The 24,992-nt window shown below is 43.2% G+C and overlaps 1 protein-coding gene across 1 annotated transcript in view; it reads left to right on the forward strand.

The window, feature by feature from the left end:
* The window catches only part of TM9SF3 (transmembrane 9 superfamily member 3), an 85,821-nt gene that overhangs the window by 18,256 nt on the left and 42,573 nt on the right, over positions 1-24,992 (forward strand). Inside the window, exons 3-4 of the mRNA XM_054033436.1 lie at positions 10,561-10,683; positions 23,595-23,755. Coding sequence (XP_053889411.1) covers positions 10,561-10,683; positions 23,595-23,755 — 284 coding nt within the window. The remainder of the gene's footprint in view (positions 1-10,560; positions 10,684-23,594; positions 23,756-24,992) is intronic.

A 24,992-nucleotide genomic window follows, 5' to 3' on the forward strand; every position in this document is an offset into this window, starting at 1 on the left:
AAAGGGCACAGAGGTCAAAGAAACAGAGCTCCCCCTGGCACTTTCAGGAGCCCCACTCTCTGGGATCCTTAAACCAAATAAGATGATGACATGAAATCTTATTCTCTGCTATGTAAGCTCTTTTCTCCTACCCCTCCATATTACTAAAGAAGGGATGCACATGTGCTTAAAAGAAATAATGTTCTGACTTTAGCTAGATAATCTGATACATTCCTAATATTTCCCTTTAAAATTGCTAGAACAGATGTACTGGGATCTTGCATTCATTATTATAAACTTCATGTGACTGAGGCTTGAAAAATCGACTTAAGGCTGGTCAGTGGAAAGCTGTCTTTGAGTGTGGAGATCTAAACCATCAGCTTCTGTGGAAATGAAGTTTTGCTTAACAGGTAGAATGTTTTAAGATGGTGAAAGAGCCTACCATACCAAAGGCAGACCTAGGGAGTGTTGTCTTCCTGAATCTGCAGACAAAACTCCAGTGCTGCTGCTGCTTCTGCTTATATATCATCAAGCTGAAGCAAAATGAAGTTAATTAGTAATTGCTGCTATTCATAACTCTGAAGACAATAGTGAAGGTGTCAAGAATCATGTTATTTTTATGCTACTGCTTGAGAGAGCTCTGAGCAGCAGCAGAGGGCTTACAAAAAAAAGTTTGGGACTACTGTAGAATAGAGGAATCCTCTTTTTCAGAGCAACCAAGAGTTTTTAGGAATCAATAGTGTAGTGAAAATTCTCACCCCTCGCAGTACCCAGGAGGCTTTAGAGGGGAGAAATTGGCAAAGCTCTTTCTTCCTTCTGTCAACTATGGGGTGTGTGATGCTTAATTCATATATCTACCAGGCAGAACCTAATACAAAAGATGGACCATTCTTCAACACAACCCGGTGCCCCAAACCTGTTCCAGCATCTTGGTTAAAGTTGCAATAGCCTTGCCTCTTCCAGCAGTTGGGGGTAATGGGTTGAGGTTCTTGGTAGCCAAATGTCTCCTAAGTAAGATTCTCTATTTACTAATTTTACAGAATGAAAAACAATGAAGGGCATAAATGGCAAAATGTAATTAGATTTTATAACTTTCAGTTTTAACAATTTAAAGCATTGTTGCTAACACGAGGAAAGGCACTTGTGTGTTAACATGATTTTTAAATTTACCCTATCCTTTAGAAGAAACTGATGGTACTAGTGAATGATACTGACAACAACCCTAGAAAAAATCCTTTTGTTACTAATTTGCTATATTTACAGATTGTTATGGATTTTACTAAATATGAATGAAAGCAATATTTTATCTGACTAATTTTCTAGAATGGCATGTAAATGGTAAGTAAAACGAAGGGGGAAGGCTGTTCTCATTTCATCTGATTGCAGTTAAACACCATGTCAAAGCTTTGTTTAATCACCCCTCATCTGTTCAGGATATGACAAATGTCTGACTTTATGCAACCAGTTTACTAATTTTTATTGCACTGTCTTTGCATAGAAGTTCTGCGTCATCCCTGTTAGCAAGAGCACACCATAGATACGGAAACAGCTTGGAAAAGAAGTCAGTTTGTGTGACTTGGTGGTTACCAGTGCAGATGGGGATTTTCTTCTTTCTCTACCTCAGGCAGGCACATGAGAATATTTGTGCCCTTTCATTGTGTATTCTACTTTCCTTTCTTTCCCCATGCTGTTTCTTGACTTCCAGAAGATTAGCCATACAGTAAGTCAGTTACTGATGCTCTTCTCTGTCATCTCAGGTTTTTTGGTAGATGAGGATGGCTTTTTTATTTTCATGACTATGGGAACAGCAGTGGATTGTTTTGCGCTATAGCAGAGTGTTGCTTCCATCATAGATTTTTCTGTGCAGTATGAGAACGGAAACTTTTCCTGTTGGAATGGAAGTAGTGGCTTCAGTAACCTTAAGTTTTGTTTTTTTAATAGTGGGGAAAACAGCTTTGATGCCAAGGGAAGGAAATGGGCTCTTTCAGCCTGCTGAGATTAGGAGCTCTTTCCCATAGAGACATAAAAGGGGCTATAAAGCCTGACTCCCACCATCATTGCCAGGGTTAATCAGGCTGGTTTAGACCTGGGTCATTGTGTCCCTATGTAGGGAAGTCCCTCCCAGTCTTGAATCTAGTCCCCTGCTTTGTCAGGCAACCCTGTCACAGGGTTCATAAACTTTCCAAGCTCTGTCTTAAAACTTACGTTGTTTGCCCCCACTACTCCTAGTGGAAGGCTGTTCCAGAACCTCCCTGATAGAAACCTTCTTCTAATTTCTAAATATATTCATGGCCAGTTTATGCTGATTTGTTCTTGTGCCAACATTCTTTGCATGTCATACTCTTCCCATCCTCCTCAAGAAAGCTGGATATGGAGGTTGAACAATCTGTTCGTTTCTGTCCTCTGTCCCCTCTAGAGATCTCTTTATAGTCAAAAATCTTATTTGATCATCCCAGAATCTTCTCTTTCCCTATTATATCTCTGAAGAAATGGGCTCAGAATCAGGATCTGGTGCCTTCACATAAATCTTTCTCAGAGGTCTCTGAATACCTTCTCAGACATTTCTGTAAATGCTTTAGTATTGGAGGAAGAGACTTGCTGCAGTGTCCTTCCCTCTCCTTCCTTCCTTTAATGGAGAGGAATCAGGAAAAGGTATTTCCCAGATGTGCAAGGGGTGCAACAACTTGTGGACAGTGATTGTAAGTCTCCAAATGTACAGATTTCTTTCCTGAAGAAATGTGAAAATGTTTGAGTGAAGAAAACTCTCACAAGGCTAGTTCCCTCTAATACAGATTCGTCAGTGTTGTGATGGCCTATCTGAAATCCTTTACACTGGAAAATAGGGGTTTTCAGAGCATTCTTTGAGCTAGGAACAGCTCACGTTCAATAACTGTTCCTCCAGTTTCCTCACTCTGTTTCTAGACCAGTTTCTTCACTCTGTGTTTTTCTGATCTCTCTATTCATCATGGGATGGGGTTTTTCATCCTAATTAAAATGGCTGCCTTTCTAAAGGTGTGTGCAGGTGCTGATGCTGTGGGGATGAGCCTGGCACAAATGGCTAGATTTTTCTGAACTTCACCCCCTCAGGTGTCTTTAACACTAAAACTCTTCCTACTAATACCACAATTGCAGATGCTTAAGTCAGTGACTTATCCACCCCATTCTGTCCGACATTCAACTTCTCAGAATCCCCCTTTCAGAACTGTCCCTTTGGTTCTGTTTTGAAAAGACCAAACATCCCCAGGCTAACAAGAAGTCAGAAAGGAAATAATGTGCTTTCTCTCTACTTTGAGATTGCTTTGGCTTTGGTTGGAGGGTGGAGGGGGGAAGAGTTGTCCAGATCAGGACAGTGTGGTTTTGTATCATTAGACTCTGGAAGCCTGGTCATTAATGACCAAGGGATATTGCCAAAAGTTTTTGAAATTTCCTTTTCCAGTTTTTCTCATTTGTTGCATTTTTTTTTTTTAACAGAGAGTGGGGAAAATTATACCCTGTTTATTTATTTGCAACTGTTCTTTTTAGGACTTAGTTTATTTGTCTCTCTTCATGTACTCAGTGTCCCTTGGAAAGAGAAGACAGGAGAACTAAAAATAGCCATGCTTTCCATAGCTACATTTAGTGCTAGTTTATAAATGCTATGAAATATTACTGAAGTCCTTACTCCTCTAACCTAGAGCTGACTCTGCCAGCTCCGCGTTCTGTCATATTTTCAGTGATTCCTAGCTGTCGCTAAGCCTACTTTCCATTACTGTCTTGCTTTGATGTGCAGACATCACAAGCCTTGAACATTTGAGATTATATCCTCCTCCAGCTTTAGGTAGGCTTTCCTTTTACAAATATTTTCTCTTCATTGAGAAACAAAGAAATATAATTCTTCGTATGCCAAAGGTCTGGCCTTCCACCTATATCAGTGTCCCTCTTTTAGCATCTCTAACGATTCTCAAATGATATGAGAGATGCCTAGATATATCAGGACACATCCTTGCAGGCAGTCTGAGCCAATTGCGACCCAAAGTAAGATTTATTCAGATACGAAAGATTACAAAACTTAAATAAGAGATTGGTTAGTATATAGAGTGCCGAATCTAGATCTTCATGTGAAAAATATCTATAGGCTGGGTGTTTTTCTGAGGTGTTAAGTGACTGAAGCATTAGTTTATTTCTAACAGGTAAAGTCGAGATTTAAAAAAAAATTTTGGAAGTGTTTGCTTGTGGTTGTTGGGTTTTCTCCTATTTTTGACACTTCTGTGGTATTGGAAAAGAGGTTTATTTTGTTTTCATTCTGCTTATCTGTAATCCCTGAGTTTTCAGGGGGGTTGGAAACAGGTCCAGTTGGATTTTAGCCTCCCCTTTAAGGGTAAATGGGGGGCAGTGTCCCAAAACATTTTCTCTTGTCGTGTGGGGTCACTGTATGGAAAAAGTTGAGAACCCATTGCTTTAGTAGATAATCCAGCAGAGGGAGATGATACAGATCATATTCTTTTCATTGACTCTAGATCTCACTTTTTTATAATAATGTTTCCGCACTGGATCAAAAACAGGAACCCAGAGTTTGAGCTTTGAGTCTTGTCTAAACTGTGGGGAGGTTTTTGTGGAGTGGGGTGGGGAGGAGGTTGGAAGGAGAAAGTTTCCACTGGTTTTAGCATAGCCAAGACCCTTCTTGTAGACAAGATCGTGGCCGATTCTAGCACTTTTACAGACTTATCTCAGTGGTAAAAATGCTGGAAGTCACAGGAGCCTGGTCTATACTTGAACTCCCACAGATGAATCAGTGGTAGCACTCATGAGAATAGTCTGCCAAAGTTTCCTAGTGTATATGTGAATTGCAGACCCTGTGACAGCTATCTTCAGTTTTAGCCTTTTGGTATTAGTACTTGTTTAAAAATTTGTATTAATCTAAACTACTTTTTATAGTATAGAATTCAGTTTTTATATTTGTATAATTTTGATGGATAATGTTGGTTTTTTATTGATTTACATTTTCACAGTTGTAGGAAATTATGGGGGTGTCAAATAATGATGGAGGGGATCCGACAATAGTTATTTAATGACAGTTGACGTTGAGATTCAAAAAATTAAAGCTTTATAACGGTTAAAACACACATTGTCAACATCACAAGTCAAAATATACAAAGTAAATGTCCTTAAATGAAACTCTGAAGTTTTCAAGCAGCATTTTTCTCCGGCTACACTGATTTCCTTGAAGCATTTTGAGGTCAGATCTAAATCCTGAGTTAACGGGTCAGACTTTCTAATGTATGTTTAAAGGGAAACGTCAATGTTTTATAACAGCTCAATAATGATTGCTTATTAGTATCTCTCTAAATCACTTTTGCAGAAATCTTTCAGTCTGCCAAATTAAGTTGGATTGTGGATTTGTCCCTTTGTTTCTCATTGAGTTAAGAGAGAAATTGTATCAAACCTCATTGCGTGTGAAAGGTGCCGACATGATATACAAACAAACTTAAGTGCACTAATCATGGAACAGGGATAACCAGAGCTCATTATTTTGTTATGCTGTGGAATTTACCCTATAATCCACCCTTTGCTGCAAAATTGTGTCCCAGAATTTAAGCTTTTGAACATAATAATAGTAATAATTAAAAGTAGCCCTTATGCCAATGAAACCAGTGTAGTGTTTTTAAATGGTCAGGCAACCCAAAGATAGCCCTTGGATGCATGGCCTGTCCCACTGGGTTTGTAACGTAGGCTTTGTCTGCACTGGGGATTTGTCATGGCCGTAAACCCCTAATGAGATGGGCAACGCTGCTAATTGTCAGTGGAACTTGCCCCTCCTTGAAACTGGGATAAAATAAATAAATATATGGAGTTAAGCCTATCTCATAGAGCTGGAAGGGACCCTGAAAGGTCATCAAGTCCAGCCCCCTGCCTACACTAGCAGGACCAAGTACGGATTTTGCCCCAGCTCCCTAAGTGGCCCCCTCAAGGATTGAACTAGATTAGGTGTGCGCAGTTGTATGGCTACACTTGTGACTAATTGGGGCAACTCCAGTTAGACAAAGCTTAAGCCTAAAAATTGCAATTTAAATGTTGGCATTAACCATTTATTAAATGTATTAGAGATCAGAGACAGATTCTGTTAGGTGCTGTATAAATGAGTAGTAAGAGTCCCTGCCCCAAAGAGCTTATTGTAAATAGCCATAGGATGGGGGAAGAGAGCAACCTGTATTACAGGTGAGGCACAGAGGTGAAGTGACTTGCCTAAGGCCACACAGCGTTTTTGGCAGAGCTGGGAATTAAACCCTCATCACCTGAATCCCAGTCCAGTGCCTTAAACTCAAAACTATGCTATTTCTCCGGTAATCCTTCTCAGACCATGTTCAGTTGATATGGTAGTTAAAACACTAATGACCCATCTAAACTAAGGCTCCCAGTGTTGCTAATATCAGAGGAGCCAAAGTGGATTTAGCAACTTTTTAATTCATCCAACCCCCTTTACTCTCGTCACATAAATACTTTCCAATGCCTTCTTACCAAATCAGCTTTCTCTAACAGATGATGAAACTGCATATATAAAGCAGTTTTTTCACTTATAAGTCTATACAAATATCTTATAAGTTTGCTAATGCTAATATATATATAGTGTAGCTGCATTTCTTATCTGTCATGAATGGGCCACTCTGGACAATGTAGAATGAATGTATTACAAGGACCTAACACCACATAAATACCTTTATTTAAAAAAGTTGGGAAACATTGCATTAATATCAGCTTATCCTTTTACAGTGATTTTAGATGTTCAATTTATTTAAATTTTTTTGATAAACAAAATCTTTAATAGTGACACTTCAATAAAGAAATTGATGTCAAAATGACAAGTGTTTGAATTGGCAGACTCAATTTGTTACACTTGAGTTCTAGTGAATGAATATGTATCAGCACTTTAAGTTGTACTGTAGAAGATTTTTTTGTCATTACAGGTACAACACTCATTAGAAAAAGTTGCAAATTTAAAAATGAAAATTGTTTTAAGCACATCTTTATTGTACATTAATGTATCACTTAGAATTTTTCCTGTAGACCAAGGAATCGGTACCCAAAGGTATAATAAAGGCTTCACGTATGCAGCACTTCAGGAAGATGTGACAGCTGTTAGTTAGGATGCTAAATGCAATAATGGATGGCGCTAAGAAACCTCAATAATGGATGTGGTATAAAAACCTGAATGAAACAGAATTAGATCTAAATGAGGCAGAAGTCCCAAATTTTGGCTTTGCACTGCCCTCTGTTTATTTCAATATTAAATTCATTTTTATGCTACTCCCAGATTCTTCAGTTTTTAATGTGATGCTTGTTTTTGCTGAAGAAATGTTATTTCATTGAAGAAGTTGCCTTGTTCGCATACACCATCCAAAATACACATGCCTCTCCCTTTATCTCGGCACAAAACTTGCTACTTTAACTCCAACCACAAGCATCAGCTATTGAGGGGGGAGAAAAAAGGAAAACACTACTTACTCATGGCAATATTCCTAGAAGGTATAGTGAGCAACTTCTCAAAATCACAAATTGTTACAAACTACTTCCATGTAGTTGTTCAGCATGATACCCGTAAACATAATCATCCAACATTTACTTCAAAAGAGACCAACGTTCCAAACAACTAGAGAAGTTCCTTTTCTAACCACTCCACTTTATTGGCAATACTAGGTGATTGTTGTGTGTGCATCTGAAAGGTGGAGGCGTATGTCTGTACTGCAATTGGGTTGTGATTGCAGCTCGTGTAGATATACCTTTGACCTAGCTATCTTGGGTACAGGAGCAGTGAAGTTGTGGCAGTGCAGGCTTTAGTGTGAGCTAGACATCCAAATAGTTACCCCAGGTTCCAGACAAGCTTGTGCAGCCTGTGCTTGAAGACTGCACTGCCACAACTTTGCTGCTCCAATACTCAAGCTAGCTCTGGTACGTCCACACAAGCTGCCTATGCACAACCTAGGAGTGCATGATGTGTGGGTGAGAATGTGGAGAAAGTGGAATCATGGTTATAAGCTGCAAGTTTTGGGTGAGGATGTAGCTAGCGCTTTTCTGCCCTTTTTTTTTTTTTTTTAAGTGATTGGTATGTGCACTTGAGCAACTTAAATTGGCTTCAGATAAGTTTTAATTTGTAAGAAATTGGCTTGTTTCTGCTAAAATGATCAGTAGTGAAATAGTTGAGGCCTATGATGCTTTAAACAGTAAAGCCCATAGAAATGGATGAAGGTATTTTTAAACTCTGCAGACTGAGCTTGTCTACACTTGAAAGTTAATTCGGATAAAGAGAGGGTGTGTATTTAAAGCTAGATAGCTATTCTGGAATAACTCCCTGTGCAGGCAAGCCCTGAGGCAGAGATTTGCTATGCTAGTTTCTGTTAATTAACATTTCAAAGTCTTTCTTCACAACCACCTAGTGCTTAGGTTCTGAAATACAACTAAATAACAGAGTCAAAAAGGACAATTATGCATCAATTTACATGGCTATACTTTAGTAATCTTGCTTATGCATTGTCTGAGTTTACTTCTGTATTCAGATGTTTATCATTTGATTAAAAACAAAACTAGTACTGTGTCAATGTGTGTACAAGTATTGTAATGGACTTGCAGATTCCTGGCATTTACCTTTTCACACATTTAAAGGTTTGTGTTAAAGCAGACAAAGGCCAGGGAGTTCAGAATTGTGTTTGAATCTGAAGGTGTCGCTGAACAATGGATATTAGTTGCCCATGCTGAGGTTGAGCTTATATTTTTCCGGAGCATATTCATAAAATGTCTCTGGTTGGCAGGGTTTTGCCGTAACACTGTTTTTAGTCAGCGTGACATTAACTAGAAAAAGCAATTAGCGTCCCTAAGCTTTGGATTTGTCACTAAGAGGGGGAATTACATTTTTCCAAAATAAAACATCATTTCACTTGCTGTGTTGTTGCCATTCCTTGACCATTTTATACTTAAGAATCATAATGTTCTACTAATAGATGCTTTTGTTTTGATCTCTGAGCAATTGTTAAACACATCCAGAGGTCAAATTTGGCCTAAAATTACCCTTCAGAAAGGTAAGGACCAACAGAAATGTTTCAGTGAATTAAAAATGAGAACTGAATGGGATCAGTTTAAAAAAACAAACAGAACGTTGTGTGTGCCCTGCCAGCATCAAATTGTGCCAGACATGAGAACCTGATAGTGAAATGGCCTAAAACTGATCTCAAAGTGGTCTGTCATCCAGAGCTCTTGGTAGCCATTTGCAGAGTGCTGACTGGTTGAATGGCATTGAAGTGGTTGTTTCCAACTACCAGGTTATTTTAGCGCAGCTGAAAATAGATTAACTTCTTAACACCTTTTTTATGTAAGCAAGAACTCTTCACAACATAAATACAATATTTATATTGCAGTAGCATCTAGAGGACTCAGGACAAGGTCTCATTGTGCTAGGCATAGTGCAAATAGTGACAATTCCTGCCCAAAAGAGCTTAGAATCTCAGGCTGGAAATGTGAAGTGGCCTCACTGCCCAGAGTTGGATGAGGAGTTCATTTGTGAGCTTATCTCCATTAGCTTGTGTCCACAGTATGATAGTTTGAGAACATCTGGCCTGAAAACTTATTTTCACTGTTGATGATTTCACTCAGATTGAATAATGAAAATAGACTAGAATGTTGTGAAGTAGGTTTTTAGAACTCTAGCTTTAATAATTTAAAGTGTTACTACCAGAATAAGCATTTTTTTTTAAATGTGCTTTTAACTTGTCTCCCTTTAGAAAGAAATGCAAGGCTTGAAATCCAGACGTCGCATTAAATGTTACTCAATAACATGGCAGCTACTGAAAGTACTTGCCCGTTAACCACATTTTTATATTGAACTTTCAGTAATTAATATAGTTTCCAATTTGAAATGGCAGGTTCACTTCCTTTTCTGTGTGTCGTCTTCTACCTTCTTTGTCACCTTCCCATTTTTGTCCTCTGTTAAGTCTATCTTTCCATTTGCTTTGCTCCCTCTCTCTACTTTTCTTGAAGACTACTAAATAGCTGAAAAACATGTTCTTTATAAGTGAGCCATATTGCTAGTGCCAATGGGGATATTTGAATGGGACTGAGTGACTAATGACTGAGCTTGGAAGTACAGAGGTGGGGTTAGTTATTATCTTGTATTTGAAATTACCAATTAAATATACTAATGCACTTTTAAAATTGCTTATGGGCTCTGCAAATGTTCCTAACACAAGATGGCCTTTGGGAATGACTGTTAACGTCAGTTTGCTGCTGCTGCTTCATGAGACCTCACTTAACCTCTTCAGATAAAGAAACTATTAACAAGTATATCTTAATCTATTTGTGGATAAAGTAGTAATATGATCTAAAACTTTTTTGTTATTTCTGTGTTTGGGGGAGAATGGAGAAGCAGGGACATTTGTTTAGGTACCTCAGTGCTTACTTTCTTAAGTGTGCTGCTCACGTTACCTGCCAGAGGATGCACAACCAGTAGAATTTTCAAGCTCTGGAAATATGCATTCCCCTTTCCCCCATCTGCTTAATTTGTGTTTTAGTTAGAGCTATCATTAATATGTCATTAACATATTATTTTAATTTCTACAGATGATGTAATGCAGACCACATACTGTGAAATTGACTTGGACAAAGCAAAGAGAGATGCATTTGTGTATGCTATCAAAAATCACTATTGGTATCAGATGTATATTGATGACTTGCCAATATGGGGTAAGTGCTATATGTGCTATAACTTAAATACTTACATCATATTTGTCAGTCGTTGAGTGACTGAGTATTGTGCTGAGAGGATTAATGAGGTCACTGTACTTACTGACTAAGCTTCCTTACGGGAAACTGACAGCCAACATGCATCGATGTAGCTTAATAATAATAGGAATAAAAAAGAGGGTGTTGAAGGATTGATAACTTTATTGAGGGAACATTTGTGAGTGACTTGTGTTGTTGAGTTTCAGTATACTTAAAAACAATGAAAAGCTGTTTTAGCAATTTCTTCCCAAAAATATAGCTTTGCTAATGCTGAATTTTAAGGGCTAAATGCTTCACTTAGATATGCACATGCAACTAAGTTATTAGGAGCTGTGTGCCTAACAGGGCCAGAACTTCCTGTGTGGCACTACACCGCTGGGGCTTGGCCCTGCACCAGTCAGATTCAGTAAGCCATTTAGTTTTCAGACCACTTTAACTTTGTATTAATAGCCTCTGAGTTTTCTAATTCAGAGCACAATGGCAATTAACTTTATCTCTAATGTAGTTAAGGGGCTTTATACAGTATTTGGGTATGTAAAGTGAAATAAATTAAATTTAGTTGCTTCTTGATTGTTCTTCAAAAAATTTATCTTGCTCCTTGTCAAGGATAGTAAGCAGTCCAAATCAAGGACCAGAAATGAAGCAAGATTCAGTGTCAGTGATCTGAATTTCTGCATGCTTTTTGTTAAGACTCACGTGTAAATGAGGCATCTCCCTTAACTTCTACATCAGGGGTTGGCAACGTTCGGCATGTGGCTCGCCAGGGTAAGCACCCTGGCGGGCCGGGCCAGTTTTATTTACCTGCTGACGTGGCAGGTTCGGCCGATCGCGGCACGCACTGGCCGTGGTTCGCCGTCCCGGGCCAATGGGGGCGGCGAGAAGCCACGGCCAGCATATCGCTCGCCCACGCCGTTTCCCACCGTCCCCATTGGCCCGGGACAGCGAACCACGGCCAGTGCGTGCCGCGATCGGCCGAACCTGCCGCGTCAGCAGGTAAATAAAACTGGCCCGGCCCGCCAGAGTGCTTACCCTGGCGAGCCGCGTGCCGAACGTTGCCGACCCCTGTTCTCCACTAATATTTTCATGTATTAAGAATGTAGGAGTTGTGCAGGACAGTGTCTTGGTGTGACTCCTCTTGAGTCAATGGCACTAAACCAGGGATGCCTAAATTATCAGTCTGTTCTTTCTGCAGTCTGTCTTGACTCTCTTGGAAGTCCCTCTTCTGAGCAGGGATTTGTTGGACATTCTTAATTTGGTCTAGAAGTTGTGCTTTAATCTTGGATCAAAACACTTCTCCTTAACCAAATGGTGTCCATCTGTGACATCTCAACCTTCCTCGAAACTCCCCTTCCCCCCACCTTATTTATACCTACTGGGAAGAGGTTTTAGATGCCGCTTGTACACTAGTGGCAAACTTTTTTGCCTGCTAAGTTTTGTGTCCAAGTTTTTCTGCCAATGCAGATTTCCATCTTTTAATTTGGTCAAATTCTGCATGTTTACATAGGTACTTCAGCTCTCATAGTCTGATTATAGAGAGGAGGAAGTACAAGGTGGACCTTGGTTGAGGGAGTAGGAAACCTCAGATCAGTCTAAAGTGACAGAAACAAGGGCTCAGCGCAATTAGTTGAATGAGAGCTTCTCTCCTGCTGGTTATACCAGTCAACCTAATTTCACAGGTCTTATTATGGAGTTGAAGTAGCTATGCTCTGTACTTAGAAGAGCAACTGAGTTTCTATTATAAACTAGATTTTTGGCAGCTCTTCCTCCCAAGATCCACAAAGAGTCATATTGGTTCAAAATTACCAGGCTAGGCTTGTGGCCATGTCAGGTTTTTTCCCCCCTACCAAATTTGAAACAAATTGGACAGAAAATTTGAGACATGACCCCCTAACAATAGACTTTTTTTGGAACATTTCTAACTTTTTATTGCCACTTTGAAGCACAAAGAGTCTAGTTTACAGAACTTCCCTAGCTGAGAACTAGTGCAGAGGATCAGAGTTGAGTTGATGTAAACTCTAATTTAAAACGTGCTTAACTTTTGAATTAAGAACATAATTATGGCACATCTGCTCAGGCAAACTGTGTTTAGCCCATCAGGAGCTCTTTGGACCAGACTACAGCAGCAGAAAACAACTAGAATAGAGGGGTTTTTCATTCCTCAGGTTTTCTAATGCTAGGTGGGGCTCTTCCCTGTATCTTCTTAGGGTCTGCTTATACTCCCAGAAGATCTTGGGGATAAAATGGCTTTTTCCCTGGAGGATTCCATGGTTGTCTTTGTCGTTCTCTCCCCGTCCCCTCCCCCCCCAAACCCCTCCCTGAAAAAAAAGAAAAAGACAATCTTATGGAACTGGATGTAAGCTCAAGGAAAAAGTGTTAAGTTTCACATAAACCTTGTGTTCAGGTGAATTATTTTCTGTCCGAGTCACAAGACAAAGTTTTCTGCCCCTTCCCAGAAGGGATGTATGTGACTGTAGTTTAATAACAATAAAAAGACCAAGCCACTAGCCAGGATCCCTTTTGATAGTCAATATCCTGCATGATACTGCTCAGCTCTCCCTCAGGTGGATGTGGTCACGATTACTAGCCTCAGGAGTGAAAGCTTAAAATGTGTATTTTTCTGAGCACTTAAACATTTCTCTAATAAAGCATTAATATTTGCTCAACTGCTACTCTGGTTATTAGCTATTTCTAGTGTAACTCAAAGCTTTTCATGTATGTTTAGTGCCTATCTGATAGGAAATTTAAGAGAGATTAATGACAGCGCAATATGTGACGCAGTAAACTTCTTGGGTGGGTGGTTATGATTAAATTACTTGCAACAGTCCTCCAATACAGCTAATGCAATTCTTATGTTCTATTGAGAAAATCCTTCATTAACTAAAACATAAGTAAAAATGTTCTTGTTGGAAGTTTGAAAGTTCTTCTTTGAGTGATTGCTTATATCGATTCCAATTAGGTGTGCACATGCTGTGTGCACAGTCATGGGAAAGTTTTTTCCCCTAGTAGCTCCTGTCGGGTCGGCTATGGAGCCTCTTGGAGTGGCACTTTCATTGCACTTAATATATGACCCTGCCGACCTGGCACCCCCTCAGTTCTTTCTTACCACTCGTGACGGTCATTGGAACTGTCTGAAATGTCTGGGGGAGGTTCATCAAGCCGATAGGTGCAGGATTTGCAAAGGGTTTTGCCCTAGAACCAAAAAGAAGCGAGACTCTTGCCTTGAGCAGCTCCTTATGGAGGCGGCACGTAGACCTCAACCTCCTTCGGCGTGGCAGGACCCGACACAGAGTTCTTCGGTGCGTAGCGCCCCGGTGGCAGTGGTGGAAGCGGCACTGCAGAGGGACTCTGGTAGAGACCCACAGCACCGCTGCTCCCTCGCGCCGAAATCGGCGGGATCGACCTGGCACCACTCCCACTCCCTGGCGCAGAAGCAAGGGAGGAGTGGCTCTCCGTCACAGAGGCTCACCCCCCTGGTGCCGGTCAATGGGGCACGTCCTCGAGAGGAGCACCCAGTGCCAAAGCCTGTGGAAGCAGCACTGTCGACTTTGTCCCCGGGGGGCGGGGGGGCATCGAGTCCAGTGCTGTTGCACTCCCCAACCCACAGCATTAAGGAGGTACAGCTACTGTCCACTCCGGACACCTTTGCAGCCACAAGGGACCTCATCGCCATGACAGCGCCGAGGTCGCCTATGATTCACACCAAGCCTCTTGGTGCCATATGTTGTGGTACGTCTCAAGGCAAACCAGCAATAATCTGGCCGTCAGTACCATTGATTGAGTCCCAGCGCCAGTCGAACTCGCGGCACCGTTCCAGATCGTGCCAGTGCTCCCAATCACGACACCAATACGCACATCTGTCACCTTTGCGGAGCGGGTCCCGGACCTGGCACTGGTCCTGGCGCCACTTGACGACCCCGCGTAGCTCCAGGTCATGGCTCTGCTCCCCAGCTCAGCTTTGCTTGGCACCTCTCTGGCCCTTGCGGTCACGATCCTGTTCCTTGGGCTCGGAGGCGGGGTCTAGGTACTTGGAGTGGGACCGGTCAGGCCATGGATGCTCTGAGGTGGGGGCAGAGCCATGGCCTGCGCAGTGGCAGGGACCAGCTCAGTGGCCATTCTGGACCCCAGTGGTGTACCACCAGGCCCAGGGTGCCCATTCTAAAGGCTCCCGATTGGCCATTTTTGGAATGAGGGTGCCAGAGGCCTAAGCCAGTCAGCCCACCCTTAGGGGTGCTGAGGAGATGCCGTGCCCCTGCTTCCCCTCGGAACCAACTCCGGTCTCTGAGCCGGAGGCGAACAGCAAAGCAGGTCATCAGGCTCCTGATGAGCAGTAGGGTCGGGAGGACCTGGTTCCCCTATTGGCCTTTTAGTCATCCTCCCTGGATGAGGCCGTCACAGGCACTTCTGTCTCTGGGCTGCCCATAGACAGCCACGCCCACCAGGACCTTCTGCGCAGGGTGACATGTGACATGAGCCTGCAGGCTGAGGAGGTGGTAGACTCAGGGGACCTGATGGTAGATATTCTGGCCCCAGAAGGTCCTTCAAGGGTGGCTCTGCCCCTCATCAAAACTATACAGGCCAGTGCTAAGACTGTCTAGCAGACTCTGGCCTCCATCCTCCCTACAGCCAAAGGGGTCAAGAGGAAGTATTTTGTGCACTCATAGGGGTACGAATACCTTTTTACGCACCCGCAGCTCTGCTCACTGGTGGTTGTGGCTGTAAATGGGGGGGTGGGGGGCAGCAGGCCCCAGTGTGTAAATCCAAGGAGGCCAAGTGCCTGGACTTATTTGGCCACAAGGTATACTCTACTGGGGGTGCTCCAGCTCAGGATTGCCAACCAGAAGGCAATCCTGAGCTGATATAACTTCAACTCCTAGAACTTGATGCTCAAGTTCAAGGAGCTTGTGCCACCTGAATCCAGAAAGGAGTTTGGGGCTATAGTAGAGGAGGGCAAGGTGGTGGCACGGACCTCTTTACAGGTCTCACTGGACACTGCGGACTCGGTGGCGCGTACCTTGTCCTCAGGTATTGTCATGAGGCACACCTCTTGGTTGCAAGCCTCGGGCCTACCGCCTGAGGTTCAGCGGACAATGCAGGACCTTTGATGGGGCAGGCCTGTTCGTGGAGCAGACTGACTCTCGGCTGCATAGCCTAAAGGACTCAAGGGTGACTATGAAGTCCTTGGTTATGCACACCCCAGCAACCTAACGGAAGCACTTCAAACCCCAACAGCTGCTGCAGCGCTCCTATCCTCCTTGGCCGAGGCAGGACTTTTAGAGGCAGAGGGGAAGGAATGGCAGAAGGAAGTCTTCCAACCCCCCCGTCCGGATAAGGACAAGGCCCGACCAAACCATCGTTGGGTTCCAAGCAGGCCTTTTGAAGGGACGCCCGAGGACAGCACCCCAGACTCACACCCGGATCCTTCCCCACCCTTTTTGAATTGTTTGTCCCACTTCTACCATGCCTGGTCCCAAATAACCCTGCACTTTTGGTTCCTCTGCACTGTGGAAGTGGGATACTCTCTCCAGTTCTGCTCCTATTCTCCCTCCCACTCACCCATGCCTTCCCCATCCCTCTTCAGGGACCCCTCTCATGAGCAACTCCTTATCCAGGAGGTGCGGACGCTCCTCGCCATGGGAGCGGTGGAGGAGGTTCCTTTGGAGCTACGGGGCAAGGGATTCTACTCCTGATACTTCCTAATGGCCAAGGCGGGGGGGGGGGGGGGAGGCGGGGGGGTCTCAGACCCATCCTGGACCTGCGTGGGCTCAACAAATTCATGGTAAAGTTGAAGTTCCATATGGTCTCCCTAGCCACCATTATTCCATCTCTAGACGTGTACTTTCACATAGTGATTCGTCCAGTGCACAGGCGCTTCCTGTGCTTCATGGTCAACCACAAACATTACCAATTCACTGCCTTTCCATTCGGCCTCTCAACGGACCCCCGAGTGTTCACCAAGTGCATGTCGGTTGTGGCTGCCTTCCTCCGTCAACAGCAGGTGCAGGTATACCCCTACCTCGACGATTAGCTGCTCAGGGGCCGCACCAGGGCACAGGTGCAGTCCCAACTCTGCTTGGTCAGGTTCATGTTTGAGCAGTTGGGTCTCCTCCTCAACGTGGGGAAGTCGACCCTGGAACCAACCTAGAGAATAGAATTCATTGGGGCAGTGTTAGACTGTGTCCAGGCGCGGGCCCTTCTGCTGGAGTCCCGATTCCGAGCCATTACGGACAACATTCAAAGTCTCCTGCAATTCCCAACCTCAACAGCAAGGGGATGCATGAGTTTCCTCGGCCATGTGGTGTCTTGCACTTACGTGAGCTGGCACGCCAGACTCCGGCTCAGACCGTTGCAGATGTGGCTTGCCTCGGCCTACAGCCTGGGGCGCGACTACTTTAATTCAGTGGTCATGGTGCACGGCAGGTCCTCACATCCCTTCGCTGGTGCCTCGACCCCCAAGCGGTGTGCAGAGGAGTCCCCTTCAAATGTTATACCAATAAAATAAAAACCAGCAAGATCTTGTTAAAGGGAATAAGGCAATATGCCGTATTTATTGCAAATACAGAAAGAATCCGAGTAAGCAATCAGTTATAGTTACCAGCTTAGGAGTTGTTCGTGTCAAGTCACTGGCCAGGTGGCCTGGACACGAGGGTGGAGCAGGGCCTTGTCAGATGTGCATCTGATGCTCCTGGAGGTTGGTTTGCAGAATCAGACCCAAAGTCCTTAGTCGTCAGGGTCTGTTTTTATAGGGATTTATCCTCATACAAGTTTATAGGGTTTGGTTCATCATGCTGTTCTCATGTTTGAAGTGATGATCAATCTCTGTTCTCACATTTGAGGTGATAGTCAATCATGCAGATGGCAGAGCAATGACGAAATGACAGTATGTTATCTTGTTCCTCGGCTCTTAGACCCCAGATCTCCAGTTCTTTGCTTTAACCACTGGCCCATGCAGGATAGTTTAAATGTGATTCATGAGCTGATAGCTTATTTTCTGGGTTGTGACTGGTAGAAATCTTATTCTTGGATAATTACAGAGACAATAAGATAATTCAGTAGGATTTCTGTTATGAAATTATTCCTCTGCCTCCTTCTAGAATTTCAACCCCTTTCTCTTGTTTCTCTGCTTGTACTCTAAGAGTACTGGTGTCTGTCAGTTGTGTTATGTAAACATCATGAGGAATACACAGGCTTTAAAGAACTTGGCATGCTGCTTTCAGACTAGGACTCTTTATCTTGTCTGGCCAAGCATCATCTGGGGTTCTTGCTTCAACCATCCTACTTTATTTTGTTTCTCATGTACCTGTTGAAACCTGAGCCCCACTTAACTAGTGTGGCAGTATTTTCTCCTGGTGGAACGTTGTGCACCAGCAGCAGGGCTTTTCTCCTTTTACATATGTAGACAAAATCACTAGCACAGAAAAAACAAATGCTACAAAAGTAAGTTTAAAAATTCAGAACAAGTTTTGGGGAGGAGTATTTTGAGGTATAAGTCCTGATGAGCATGGCAGTACAGGAGTGGTTGTGGCATGTGAACTATTAAATTCATACACTGCAAGAGGTGCTGCTTTGAAAGCACCATGTGAAGTCAATCAAAACAGCCATTATTACACTCTCCTTACAACTCTTAGCAGGCTTTTTAAGAGCAGTTGTAGCTGACTTTTCTTGCTACCAATGGCTTTTCAGCTGCTGATGTTAGCATTCAAAATTAGATCATTGAGTAATGTTCCTGGCCAAACAGCACAGTTACATAGGGCTTGTCTACACTACCCACCGGATCGGTGCACAGTGGTCGATTCAATGGGGGTCAATTTATCGTGTCTAGTATATAGACATGATAAATCGACCGCTGAGCACTCTCCCCTCGACTCCGGTACTCCACCAGAACGAGAAGCGCAAGCGGAGTCGATGGGAGAGCATCAGCTGTCGACTTACTGCAATGAAGACACCGCAGTAAGTAGATCTAAGTACGTCGACTTCAGCTATGCTATTCGCGTATCTTAGCTCGACCCTACGCAGTAGTGTAGATAAGAGTGCAGTGCAACAGGATGACAGCTGTTTAGCTGGCTTATCTGTAATCCAGTGAGTATTTGTTGGTTTTGAAGACTCTTGTTGCTGAAATTACTGATGGAACAGCTTCCAAGTAATGTCTTTTTGGGGGCTGGTTTTCTAACCTCACTTGAGGTTTTTCTAATAGGCCTCAAACTCTGAATTTAATGTCAGAAATTTGTTTAGTTGTCCAAGTTACAGAATGAACCTCTTACAAGATGTATACAGTTGCGAAAGAAGTGCAAGAAGTTCTGATGACTCAGAATAAAATAAGTTCTGCTTCCAGCTAAAGAGTTTGGGGAAATACAAACCATGCAAGCCAGCTTTGAATCAGGACAAATTCGTGAGCTGGAGAAGGACAGGCTATGTAAAAGAGTGCTGACTGTGACCAGAGATTTGCCAAAGATCCCTATGTTGGTGTTTTATACCAGGCGTGGGCAGGTCCTCGAGCTCCCGCTGGGGAGCAGTGTCCGTGGCTTGGCCCGCTCCACGTGTGCCATGGCTCCGCACGGCTCCGGGAAGTAGCGGCATGTCCCCCCTCAGGTTTCTACTCATAGGGGCAGCCAGGGGGCTCCGCACGTTGCCCCCATCCCAAGCGCTGCCCCCTGCGGCTCCCATTGTCCAAGAACTGCAGCCAATGGGAGCTACAGGGGCAGCACCTATGGACGGGGCAGCTCTCAGAGCCACTTGGCTGCGTCTCTGCATAGGAGCCAGAGGGGGAGACATGCTGCTGCTTCGGGGAGCTGCTTGAGGTAAGCGCTGCCTGGAGCCTGCACCCCTGACACCCTCCTGTGCCCCAACCCCCAGCTCTGATTCCCCTCGCTGAACCCCTCGGTCCCTGCCTGGAGCATCCTCCTGCCCACCCCCCCCAGCTCCAGAGCCCGCACCCCCAGCTGGAGCCCCTATGCCCCTCCCACCCCAACCTGCTGCCCCAGCCCGAAGTCCTCTCCTGAACCCTGAACTTCTCATTTCTGGCTCCACCCCAGAGCCCACACCCCCAGCTGGAACCCTTACCCCTTCCTGCACCCCAACCCCCAATTTCGTGAGCATTCATGACCCACCATACAATTTCCATACCCAGATGTGGCCTGTGACGTTGTGCAGTCTATATGGTTTGTTAAAAACATGATAATAAGTGAATATAATGTAACTGGAATATGCTTCATGCAAAAGGTCTCTTGTAAGGTGTCACGGACTCACAGATCGTGCCCACTCTTGGTGCCTTGCGGTCCGTGGGGGGGTGCCCCTTTCAGTGCAACAGCCCTTCTCAAGGGTCCACTCTCTCCCGGGGTCAGGCCCCACCACCTCCTGGAGCCACACCTCTCTGAGCCTTAGCACGTCTGCCTCTTGCCGGGGGCCCCCTCAGGGAGTCCACTCGCTCTGGACCGAGTTGGCATCGGGGTTTGTTACAAGGATAGGTTCCTGGGTTAGTGGTTTTGTTCAGTGATGTGTGGTTGCTGGTGAGTATTTGCTTTAGGTTGGGGGGTTGTCTGTAAGCGAGGACAGGTCTGTCTCCCAAGATCTGTGAGAGTAAAGGATCATCTTTCAGGATAGGTTGTAGATCTCTGATGATGCACTGGAGAGGTTTTAGCTGGGGGCTGAAGGTGACAGCTAGTGGTGTTCTGTTATTTTCTTTGTTGGGCCTGTCTTGTTGTAGGTCTCCGATGCCAACTCTGTCCACATATCTATTCAAGTGACATCATCATAGGACCTAATCACATCAGCCATACCATCAGGGGCTCGTTCACCTGCACATCTACCAATGTGATATATGCCATCATGTGCCAGCAATGCCCCTCTGCCATGTACATTGGCCAAACCGGACAGTCTCTACGCAAAAGAATTAATGGACACAAATCTGACATCAGGAATCAAAATACTCAAAAACCAGTGGGAGAACACTTTAACCTGTCTGGTCATTCAGTGACAGACCTGCGGGTGGCTATATTACAACAGAAAAACTTCAAAAACAGACTCCAAAGAGAGACTGCTGAGCTAGAATTGATATGCAAACTAGACACAATCAACTCCGGTTTGAATAAGGACTGGGAATGGCTGAGCCATTACAAACATTGACTCTATCTCCCCTTGTAAGTACTCTCACACTTATTATCAAACTGTCTGTACTGGGCTAGCTTGATTATCACTTCAAAAGTTTTTTTTCTCTTAATTAATTGGCCTCTCAGAGTTGGTAAGACAACTCCCACCTGTTTATGCTCTCTGTATGTGTGTATATATATCTCCTCAATATATGTTCCATTCTATATGCATCCGAAGAAGTGGGCTGTAGTCCACGAAAGCTTATGCTCTAATAAATTTGTTAGTCTCTAAGGTGCCACAAGTACTCCTGTTCTTCTTTTTGTAGATATTAGTGAGTAGTGTCCTGTAAATACCTTGGAGGGTGAGAATTTTCTCTTGGAGTGCTGGGAATGACAGAAATTGGATTTTCAGTAACTGGAACCTGTTAGCATTTTTTTAGGGATTCTTTGTGTTGAATCTGCATTCCTGCTGTTACCCATCGGCCTTAACATCGGTTCAGCTTGTTTCCACAAGTTTACCACCCTTGGGAGGCCTACTGTAGACTTGCCTGTCTGCATTTTAAGCACCATATTTTTTAACACTGTAAAATGTTCCTAGTGTAGACAAGGCCTTGGTGGGTTTTTTCTTGGTTCAGCTTGTTACTGTGTCTCCTTAATGGGTTAGCTGAGCCCTACCATGTGCTACTAATAGAAAGCAAGTCTGTTCTGAAGAGTTGGGGGGAATAGAATTCAAATGGCATGGCCTCTTGCTATGAATTCTAGGCAGTATATGCTTAACTTATTTGGTAAAGCAGACCACTTTTCTTAACAGGTGTCAAGAAATCTGAGCTCCCATCAAAATGATCTTCTTTATATGACTCTCCTAATTCTGCCTATGAGCATGGTAGAAGTTTGCCTGCCAGCATGTTCTGTTCCTTCTGGTTGTCCACTATGGGAGTGACTGTTAGGCCACTGTTGGATTTACCAGTGTGACACACCATCAACACTTGAAGTTACACTTAGGAGGAAAGCTTGAAAGGCCTGGAAATGGAAGAGCGCTCGCTAGATGATATCTAGATAGCTTACAATAACTCTTGTATGTAGGCAATGAAAAGGCATTGACCTCAAATTACTATTGGAAGGACTGCATCTGATTTACTGACATCTAGAAGGTTACCTAGCCTTTGTTGTTTTAAATTGAATCCAGGCAAAATGAGATGAACACTTTTCTTCAGACTTGCTACAAAGCCATGGCAGATAATAGACTGACTCGGCTCTATGGCATGCAGTCTCCTTGACTGGTTGTATTGGTGTGTTAACATACTCCTTCAAGAGGTGGTTGATCGGAATATCCTTTTAGCTGTTTAGAGATCCAGAGTGTTGTGGCTTTGGGCAACACCAGCAGAGCAGATGTCAGGCTGAGTAGCATAGCCACAAATCGGCAAATGTTCTTCCTGCACGGTGTACGTGAGGCAACACTGAACAGAGGAGCTTGAATGAGATGTGAAGAAAAATACTATCTTGAAAAATAAAGGGCATAGATAACCTTCAAGTGCTGTTTTTTCATATATATCTGTTCCTTTGGGGAAACCCTTTCCATTGCCTTTCACCTGCTTGCTTTTTTTTAGACATGTCTTCCTATATGTTTGCACACTTTGGATGCTAATATTATAAGAGGTAGAACGTCTCAATTCTGAATCTTGTTTTCTTTATGAAAAAATTGGGGTCCTTCTTATGTTTTTATACATGGCTCTTCACCACAGTTTGTAGCTGCCAAAGGCATCCTGCTTGTTTGAGGTGTTATGAAGAACCTGAAGTATGTGTCCTTGAAGTTATTCTTAGGAGGGAGGGTATGTGTTCCATGGCTGAGGCCCATGTACTCAATGGCTACTGAACCCAACTTTTATGATACAGTCCCGGATTCTGTGGAACTCTTGTGTGACAGAGAAGAAATGTTGCAGCAGCTACATGAAAATGAAGAAACTTGTAACAGATAATGAAAATCAATAGTGCAATCAACCCAGTCTCTCTAGTGGTGTCTGATCACCTCTCTTCCTGGAGTTGAGGAGCACCTCTAGAATTAGGATAGGATCAGATTGGATATTTCTCCTAAAATGATGTGTAGCAAAATAGTTAAGTGTTTGTATTTTGCTTTGTCACTCAGGAAATGGAGATGAATGGGGCCATGAAAGATCTTGCCAGTGTCCATCAGCAAAAGTAGAGCAGTCAGGACCTTTTGTTTCTGACAAACAGCAGAAAAAAATTGAGTGAAAATTAGGACACAAGGTGTGGGGGAGTGTGATGAGGCAGAGGTGGCAATAATGAATGTGGGATATAGAATGAATGTGAAGTGAGTCACAGAGGAGGAAAGAGTGAGTGAATGAAAGGATAGATGGAACAAGGGAGAGGAGAAAGTAAGAGGGGGAGGGATTGGAATTAAAGTTTTGGTCATAAACTTTATACTGGCACTCAGATTAAAAGTTAGAAGGAACATCGATAAAACTGTGTCTTGCAATACTAATATGGTCCTTGTTATCTGCACCTGTACATTTACTGTGATATCATCACTGTCTGCTGCTCTAGCAAATCAGTTGCTTGAAGGTGCAACACTATCAAACACACTAGTTCAAAAACAAGGAAGACTTAAATGTATGTCCTGATTTTTTTTTTGTAATGTTAATTTAGCTACCAAGATTATTTTTGTAGTGTGCCATAGTATATCAAATGTTCATGAAATTATTCACAAAATACTCTTGAAAAATGTTTGTAATTTGCGTGTTGTGTCTTATACAATACTTGTTTCTTCTACAGGTATTGTTGGGGAAGCAGATGAAAATGGGGAAGACTATTATCTTTGGACCTACAAAAAACTTGAAATTGGTTTTAATGGAAATAGAATTGTGGATGTGAATCTGACAAGTGAAGGAAAGGTCAAATTGGTTCCAAATACCAAAATCCAAATGTCATATTCTGTAAGTAATGCAGGAATATACACAGGGGATAAGAAATTTTGCAGGGTATAGTACATTAGGAATAGTTACTCACATATCCAAAATTGATGTCTGTGTTTTTACAGGGAAAGCTATCATAAGTGAAGATGCATCTTTTCTATAACTTGCAGTTTGTAGAATTACATTTTAAATGCTGATATAATGCATTTTAAACAACTAACTGATGCATGTAAACAGGGTGGCTTTAATATGGGTTCATGGTTCAGTTGCACCCACAGAAATCATGAAACTAGGGGTGTAAAACCAGGCAAACATTCATTTCCCCCGGAGCTGTGTGGACAGAGGCGGTGGCCCTGGGGGAAGGAGGAGTATTGGCGAGCGAACCCATCCCACACTCACCGCTCAGCAGCTGCTCCTGTCCCACGGGGCTGAGTGTTGTGACCTGATGCACAGGATTGCAGTGCCACTCACTGAAATTTGTCCTGGCCGTCATCCTGTCATGGCTTTAGAGAAATGCAAAATGTGTCTGAAAGTGTGCATATATTGGTCTTTTCCTATGTCATGTTTCATGCCTAATGACACTAGCGTACTTGGAATCAAATTTCAAATCTACAAGTAACGGTCATATCTAGTTCACAGGTTTGTTTGTCCCAGGGCAGTTTACATCAATGAGTAGTTGAATGACCTATGTGACAGATGATAATGGTATCTTAGTCTGGTTCCTAGTGCAGAGCAAGGTTCCCCCTAAATGGGCAAACAAGGACCATGGTCTGATCAGCTCCTGCTCTGCTGAGGTGCTTTGTCACCAGGAGGCATCTCTCTCCTGCTTGGGAGGAAAGTTCCCACAGCTGCCAATGCTGTTGCTGGCATTGGGAAGAAGCTTGGCCTGAAGGTCTCAATATGCACCCACCAATGATTGAGGAGAGGGGAAAGCACCCCTGGGCCTCTTGGATGTAGCAGAAAAGAGGAAAAGTAAGAGTATTGAAAGTAAAACCAGTTTAATGTTGTGGTTTATTTAATGAACTGTATGCTAACAGTACATACACACACATGCACGCTTATGTGTACCTTCCACTACACTGCTTTACTTTGACAGTCTCACATTTACACTTAAAGTTCTTCGTTATTAACACTAACACATCTACCTAATATATTAGATTTTCTTAACATAATGGATTTTTCTTTGAAGAATTTAGCTGCCACCCTGTGGCAAATCTCTGTTGAGCATGTCCAAAATGCTTTTTTTCAAAAGCTTGTA

The sequence above is a fragment of the Malaclemys terrapin genome, chromosome 7 (assembly GCF_027887155.1).
Source record: "Malaclemys terrapin pileata isolate rMalTer1 chromosome 7, rMalTer1.hap1, whole genome shotgun sequence".
Lineage (NCBI taxonomy): Eukaryota > Metazoa > Chordata > Testudines > Emydidae > Malaclemys > Malaclemys terrapin.